The sequence below is a fragment of the Haliotis rufescens genome, unplaced genomic scaffold (genome assembly GCF_023055435.1).
Source record: "Haliotis rufescens isolate VD_foot unplaced genomic scaffold, xgHalRufe1.0.p SCAF_171, whole genome shotgun sequence".
In the NCBI taxonomy this organism is placed as follows: Eukaryota; Metazoa; Mollusca; class Gastropoda; order Lepetellida; family Haliotidae; genus Haliotis; species Haliotis rufescens.
The window spans coordinates 181,940-189,937 of NW_025963859.1; the positions used below are offsets into that span (position 1 = coordinate 181,940).

The 7,998-nt window shown below is 44.4% G+C and overlaps 1 protein-coding gene across 4 annotated transcripts in view; it reads left to right on the forward strand.

Moving 5' to 3' along the window:
* LOC124127093 (AP-4 complex subunit epsilon-1-like) overlaps positions 1 to 7,573 on the forward strand; it is a 123,225-nt gene extending 115,652 nt beyond the window's left edge. For 3 of the 4 annotated variants that reach the window (XM_048397901.1, XM_048397903.1, XM_048397902.1), the window contains one exon: positions 4,753 to 7,573. In XM_048397901.1, the coding sequence (XP_048253858.1) occupies positions 4,753 to 5,280 (528 nt within the window). In that variant the 3' untranslated portion in view covers positions 5,281 to 7,573. The remainder of the gene's footprint in view (positions 1 to 4,752) is intronic. The other variant, XM_048397904.1, reaches the window with a different exon arrangement.
* Positions 7,574 to 7,998: the final 425 nt, after the last annotated feature.

Consider the following 7,998-nt stretch of genomic DNA (forward strand, 5'->3'; position numbering starts at 1 on the left):
TGAGGACGTCTGTAGTTCCAGGGTGTCAGTGTAAGTAGACGCTGTGTAAACAAAAACAAGTGTGTTTGGCCTTGTGTGAGGACGTCTGTAGTTCCAGGGTGACAGTGTAAGTAGACGCTGTGTAAACAGAAACAAGTGTGTTTGGCCTTGTGTGAGGACATCTGTAGTTCTAGGGTGACAGTGTAAGTAGATGCTGTGTAAACAGAAACAAGTGTGTTTGGCCTTGTGTGAGGATGTCTGTAGTTCCAGGGTGACAGTGTAAGTAGATGCTGTGTAAACAGAAACAAGTGGGTTTGGCCTTGTGTGAGGATGTCTGTAGTTGCAGGGTGTCACTGTAAGTAGATGCTTCATGAACAGAAGCAAGTGTGTTTGGCCTTGTGTGAGGATGTCTGTAGTTCTAGGGTGACAGTGTAAGTAGACGCTGTGTAAACAGAAACAAGTGTGTTTGGCCTTGTGTGAGGATGTCTGTAGTTCCAGGGTGTCAGTGTAAGTAGACGCTGTGTAAACAGAAACAAGTGTGTTTGGCCTTGTGTGAGGATGTCTGTAGTTGCAGGGTGTCAGTGTAAGTAGATGCTTCATGAACAGAAGCAAGTGTGTTTGGCCTTGTGTGAGGATGTCTGTAGTTGCAGGGTGTCAGTGTAAGTAGATGCTTCATGAACAGAAACAAGTGTGTCTGGCCTTGTGTGAGGACATCTGTAGTTCTAGGGTGACAGTGTAAGTAGATGCTGTGTAAACAGAAACAAGTGTGTTTGGCCTTGTGTGAGGATGTCTGTAGTTCTAGGGTGACAGTGTAAGTAGATGCTTCATGAACAGAAACAAGTGTGTCTGGCCTTGTGTGAGGACATCTGTAGTTCTAGGGTGACAGTGTAAGTAGATGCTGTGTAAACAGAAACAAGTGTGTTTGGCCTTGTGTGAGGATGTCTGTAGTTCCAGGGTGTCAGTGTAAGTAGATGCTGTGTAAACAGAAACAAGTGGGTTTGGCCTTGTGTGAGGATGTCTGTAGTTGCAGGGTGTCAGTGTAAGTAGATGCTTCATGAACAGAAGCAAGTGTGTTTGGCCTTGTGTGAGGATGTCTGTAGTTGCAGGGTGTCAGTGTAAGTAGATGCTTCATGAACAGAAACAAGTGTGTTTGGCCTTGTGTGAGGATGTCTGTAGTTCTAGGGTGACAGTGTAAGTAGATGCTGTGTAAACAGAAACAAGTGGGTTTGGCCTTGTGTGAGGATGTCTGTAGTTGCAGGGTGTCAGTGTAAGTAGATGCTTCATGAACAGAAGCAAGTGTGTTTGGCCTTGTGTGAGGATGTCTGTAGTTGCAGGGTGTCAGTGTAAGTAGATGCTTCATGAACAGAAACAAGTGTGTTTGGCCTTGTGTGAGGATGTCTGTAGTTCTAGGGTGACAGTGTAAGTAGATGCTGTGTAAACAGAAACAAGTGGGTTTGGCCTTGTGTGAGGATGTCTGTAATTCCAGGGTGTCAGTGTAAGTAGATGCTTCATGAACAGAAACAAGTGTTTTTGGCCTTGTGTGAGGACGTCTGTAGTTCTAGAGTGACAGTGTAAGTAGACGCTGTGTAAACAGAAACAAGTGTGTTTGGCCTTGTGTGAGGACGTCTGTAGTTCCAGGGTGTCAGTGTAAGTAGACGCTGTGTAAACAGAAACAAGTGTGTTTGGCCTTGTGTGAGGATGTCTGTAGTTCCAGGGTGTCAGTGTAAGTAGACGCTGTGCAAACAGAAACAAGTGTATTTGGCCTTGTGTGAGGACGTCTGTAGTTCCAGGGTGTCAGTGTAAGTAGATGCTTCATGAACAGAAGCAAGCGTGTTTGGCCTTGTGTGAGGATGTCTGTAGTTCCAGGGTGTCAGTGTAAGTAGATGCTTCATGAACAGAAGCAAGTGTGTTTGGCCTTGTGTGAGGACGTCTGTAGTTCCAGGGTGTCAGTGTAAGTAGATGCTTCATGAACAGAAGCAAATGTGTTTGGCCTTGTGTGAGGACGTCTGTAGTTCTAGGGTGACAGTGTAAGTAGACGCTGTGTAAACAGAAACAAGTTTCTTTGGCCTTGTGTGAGGACGTCTGTAGTTGCAGGGTGTCAGTGTAAGTAGACGCTGTGTGAAAAGAAACAAGTGTGTTTGGCCTTGTGTGAGGACGTCGGTGGTTCTAGGGTGTCAGTGTAAGTAGATGCTTCATGAACAGAAGCAAGTGTGTTTGGCCTTTTGTGAGGACGTCTGTAGTTCCAGGGTGACAGTGTAAGTAGACGCTGTGTAAACAGAAACAAGTGTGTTTGGCCTTGTGTGAGGATGTCTGTAGTTGCAGGGTGTCAGTGTAAGTAGATGCTTCATGAACAGAAGCAAGTGTGTTTGGCCTTGTGTGAGGACGTCTGTAGTTCCAGGGTGTCAGTGTAAGTAGATGCTTCATGAACAGAAGCAAGTGTGTTTGGCCTTGTGTGAGGACGTCTGTAGTTCCAGGGTGTCAGTGTAAGTAGATGCTTCATGAACAGAAGCAAATGTGTTTGGCCTTGTGTGAGGACGTCTGTAGTTCTAGGGTGACAGTGTAAGTAGACGCTATGTAAACAGAAACGAGTTTGTTTGGCCTTGTGTGAGGACGTCTGTAGTTGCAGGGTGTCAGTGTAAGTAGACGCTGTGTGAAAAGAAACAAGTGTGTTTGGCCTTGTGTGAGGACGTCGGTGGTTCTAGGGTGTCAGTGTAAGTAGATGCTTCATGAACAGAAACAAGTGTGTTTGGCCTTTTGTGAGGACGTCTGTAGTTCCAGGGTGACAGTGTAAGTAGACGCTGTGTAAACAGAAACAAGTGTGTTTGGCCTTGTGTGAGGACGTCTGTAATTCCAGGGTGTCAGTGTAAGTAGATGCTTCATGAACAGAAACAAGTGTGTTTGGCCTTGTGTGAGGACGTGTGTAATTCCAGGGTGTCAGTGTAAGTAGATGCTTCATGAAAAGAAACAAGTGTGTTTGGCCTTGTGTGATGATGTCTGTAGTTCCATGTTGTCAGTGTAAGTAGATGCTGTGTAAACAGAAGCAAATGTGTTTGGCCTTGTGTGAGGACGTCTGTAGTTCTAGGGTGACAGTGTAAGTAGACGCTGTGTAAACAGAAACAAGTTTGTTTGGCCTTGTGTGAGGACGTCTGTAGTTGCAGGGTGTCAGTGTAAGAAGACGCTGTGTAAACAGAAACAAGTGTGTTTGGCCTCGTGTGAGGACGTCTGTAGTTCCAGGGTGTCAGTGTAAGTAGATGCTTCATGAACAGAAACAAGTGTGTTTGGCCTTTTGTGAGGACGTCTGTAGTTCCAGGGTGACAGTGTAAGTAGACGCTGTGTAAACAGAAACAAGTGTGTTTGGCCTTGTGTGAGGACGTCTGTAATTCCAGGGTGTCAGTGTAAGTAGATGCTTCATGAACAGAAACAAGTGTTTTTGGCCTTGTGTGAGGACGTCTGTAGTTCTAGGGTGACAGTGTAAGTAGACGCTGTGTAAACAGAAACAAGTGTGTTTGGCCTTGTGTGAGGACGTCTGTAGTTCCAGGGTGTCAGTGTAAGTAGACGCTGTGTAAACAGAAAAAAGTGTGTTTGGCCTTGTGTGAGGACGTCTGTAGTTCCAGGGTGTCAGTGTAAGTAGATGCTTCATGAACAGAAACAAGTATATTTGGCCTTGTGTGAGGACATCTGTAGTTCCAGGGTGTCAGTGTAAGTAGACGCTGTGTAAACAGAAACAAGTGTGTTTAGCCTTGTTTGAGGACGTCTGTAGTTCCAGGGTGTCAGTGTAAGTTGACACTGTGTAAACAGAAACAAGTATGTTTGGCCTTGTGTGAAGACATCTGTAGTTCCAGGTTGTCCGTGTAAGTAGACGCTGTGTAAACAGAAACAAGTGTGTTTGGCCTTGTGTGAGGATGTCTGTAGTTCCAGGGTGTCAGTGAAAGTAGACGCTGTGTAAACAGAAACAAGTGTGTTTGGCCTTGTGTGAGGATGTCTGTAGTTCCAGGGTGTCAGTGTAAGTAGATGCTGTGTAAACAGAAACAAGTGTGTTTGGCCTTGTGTGAGGATGTCTGTAGTTCCAGGGTGTCAGTGTAAGTAGGTGCTTAATGAACAGAAACAAGTGTGTTTGGCCTTGTGTGAGGAAGTCTGTACCCAGTTCATATAGTATAATAGTAACAACAGTAATGATGATAATTTATCACTTATATAGCTCAACATATGCCCTGTGCGTATATTAAAATGCTGCTTGTCCTCGGCAACAATCAACAAAACTTTGAATCATGCGTTTAATGTAAGTTGGTTGTTGAAAGCTAAGTTTAAGTTGTTTCTTGAAACCTTTGGCAGACTTGATCTCAATGAGAAGGTTGTTCCATGTGGTTGCAGCTGGATAATGGAAAGATCTTTGTCCAGGTGTTTGGTTTTGATGTTTCGGACAGAAAGCAGCATCTTGTCTTGTTAACAGAGTTCACGTGGTTGAACTCATGACAAGCGATTATAGCATTTAAAAGCAGCAACTACTAGTTTAAGGTCATTTCTTGTAGGTCCTGGTAGCCAATGGGAAGGTTTCAAGACAAGGGGGATGTTCTCATACGTCCTTGTTTTTGTGACTATTCTGGCTGCTGTGTTTTGTGCCCTTGAAGTTGTTTGTGGTTGATGTTAGTCAGAGACTGTTGCAGTAAAAGCATCGTGTAAATATGATCAGTTTTTGGTTTGTCTAGTCCACTCTGGTTTGTCTGCTCCAGACTACTTACAGGCAACCAAACAAACAATTCTTGTTGGTTTCAGGGAAGCGTAGAAAGAAGACCCACATCAGATGATGGGGAGTCCGGTGGAAGTCCAGGATGGTTGGCTGCACAGACTGACAGTGGTGACCTTCCAACAACAGACTCATCAGGATGGAGGGCCTACAGTGCCACACAGCACCAGGCCAGCTCCAGGGATGACGCCCTGGGGGACTCAGGCACTGACACATCCAGGGGTCAGGATCTCAGCATGACACATTCACCATCACAACCTGGTGTGTCCGATGTCAGAGCACCAACAACCAATCAGGATGAGGCAGCCCTTACCTCCAGCCAATCAGAGCGGAGGGAGATCTGGTTGGCCAATGAGGGCTCACCTCAGCATGTGCAATACGAATCATTATACAGTGGCCAGACTGATGCTGCGTCGGGGGAGGTCACACATTCCAGTATGTATGACGAGTTCACGGAGCAGGACAAGGATGTGTTGGGAGACATCACTGAGTCCTTCACACCGGAAACCCTGGTTCAGAATAGTTTATACAGCAGTTATTACACGCCGGACAGCTGACACTGAAATATACCAGTAGTACTCGAAACTAAGAGGCCTCATGGGGTGCTTGCAGTCTTCCCCAATAGTGAATCTAGGGACCTCCTAAATCTTGAACTTATGACAAGGGCTCCATGTCTTAAATGTTTAACTTCATACACCGAACCAGGCTTTAGGAATTGTTGTTGGTTTCACAAAGGGCATATGATATATGGGAGATAGAGTGGGTATAAATGTCCCTGGTCCCCTTGTACAGCCTTTGTTTTATTTTTACAGATTTTTTAATTTAATACCACACAACCGAAAAATAGTGAAGGGAGAATCAAGGACATACTCTATCACTTTGGTCGTTACATCAGTTGGCAATCAAATTACATTCTCAGCTTCCTGGGGAGTATTCAACTCAAACTGACTTTAGGTACAAGATCATTCACAAAACCATCCCATCCTGCTTGGTACCCAATATTTGACAATGGCTGATGATATGTTGAAGCCATCTTCATGCTGGATACAATTTATATGTCGGAGGCAGATCTGCCACTGTGTGTAAGGCCACAAGGTAATGTTCTTTTAAAGGTCACATGTCAGGTACTAGTCAGTGTCCACCATATGCCACCATAGGCTTAGCCTTTTGTAGTCTGTTGGAATGACACAATTGGGTTCCCATGAAATTACCCAGCACTTCAGTGAATGAAACACTCATAAACATCAGGGTTAGGCCTAGTCTTCAGCAATCCTTGCTTGCTGTAGGAGATGACTAGCGATCAGGGTTAGGCCTAGTCTTCAGCAATCCTTGCTTGCTGTAAGAGATGACTAGGGATCAGGGTTAGGCCTAGTCTTCAGCAATCCTTGCTTGCTGTAGGAGATGACTAAGGATCAGGTGGTCAGGGTTGCTGACTTGGTTGATGCATGACATCATGTCCGAATTGTGTAGATCCTAGCTCATCATGTCAATCACTGTATTGGGGGTCAGATAGCTGTAATGTACCGGAGTGTGGCTTTAAACAACAAACAAATAAAACAATCAATGAATGCAAGAGAGGGTGATATCACAAGTATTCAACAGGCTTTGTGGCATACAAGAAGTACAACAGCCACAAGCACAACAGCCACAAGTACAGATGGGAATGCCAAATCCTCAAAAGACCATCCCTGCCCGACCTAAATACTCATGATAACATGTCGAAGAGACTGATTTTGAGTGAGTGAGTGAGTGAATTGGGTTTAACACCGCTTTTAACAGTATTCCAGTTATATCGAGGCGTGTCAGCTTAATGTGGGAGGAAAGCCGAAGTGATGCAGGTCTCAGACGTTTACCACTTCGGTGAAACCCACAAGCACAGGTATGGGGCTGACAAACCTAGAAACATAATCTGGGTGAACCGGGATTCGAAACCACAATCATAGGTTTGGCGCCTTAGACGGCTGGGCCACCCGTGCCCCGACTGATTTTGAAGTTATATCTGTGTCAAACTTGCATTAAGAAGAGGCATTTTGATTTGTTGTTGATTGAAATTCTGTTTGTGATAAGAGAGATTGAACAGAGGACATAACTTGAAGGTCTGGTGGCAAATATATCCAGAACGGGTCCAGGGTATTGGTAATGGAGTGGAGTACACTGGGTAATGAATGGTACAAAATACTAAGGTGAGGTGAACCCCTGGTTGTCTCCCTTGATCTGTAGACAAATCCATTGCTGATAGCTCTCTTCAAGTTGATTTGTGTTTATGGCTAAATTGGGTCTGACCAGTCCAACTACTTTACTTTACAAACCTGCCTGTCCGTTTTTAAGTCTGTACAGATATGTGTTAATGCCTAGTTTACTCCTACTTTCAGTGTAAAAGGCGACTGACGGGATCGGGTGGTCAGGCTCGCTAACTTGGTTGATGCATGTCATCGATCCCAATTGCGTGGATCAATGCTCATAATATCAATCACTGGATTGTCTGGTCCAGACTCGATTATATCCAGACCGCAGTCATATAGCTGGAATATTGCTGAGTGCCACGTTAAACAACAAACCAACCAACCAACCAACCACCCAACCAACCAACCACCCAACCTGCTTTCAGTTATTTTAGGATTATATTTGGATCTCAGTGCTCACTATCACCACACAAAGGATCTTTGGGTAGCAAGCACTAAAATCTGATTAATTTAGATAAAAAATCCAGTGAAACAAGTTGTTAAATTGGTCTTGTCTTTAAGTAGTTTAGTTCCCGTCCTCTATTTTTATGTGGATACATGCTACTCTGTGGCTGTCTAAGAAAGTCCCTGTATGTTTCTTGTCAGAATAAACATTAAAACTATTCAGCGATTATTGTTTTGTCATTCCTTCTTTGTGTATGTGTAGTTTTATGGAACTTATTGGTGTGAAATACAGGTCACGACCATGGTCCTAACTGACACAAGGTCAGTAACAAGGATAAACTCTGCGGATACCCTTCCATTATAACATGATTGCCATCAATCAGTATATAATCATACCATAAAATTTTTAGATTTCCGACCCGTGAAGATTCCGGGGTAGAATAGGTCTTCAGCAACCCATGCTTGCCGTAAAAGGTGACTATGCTTGTCGTAAAAGGCGACTAACGGGATCGGGTGGTCAGGCTCGCTGACTTTGTTGATGCATGCCATCGATCCCAATTGCGTGGATTGATGCTCATGATATTAATCACTGGATTGTCTGGTCCAGACTCGATTATTTACAGACCGCCGTCATATAGCTGGAATATT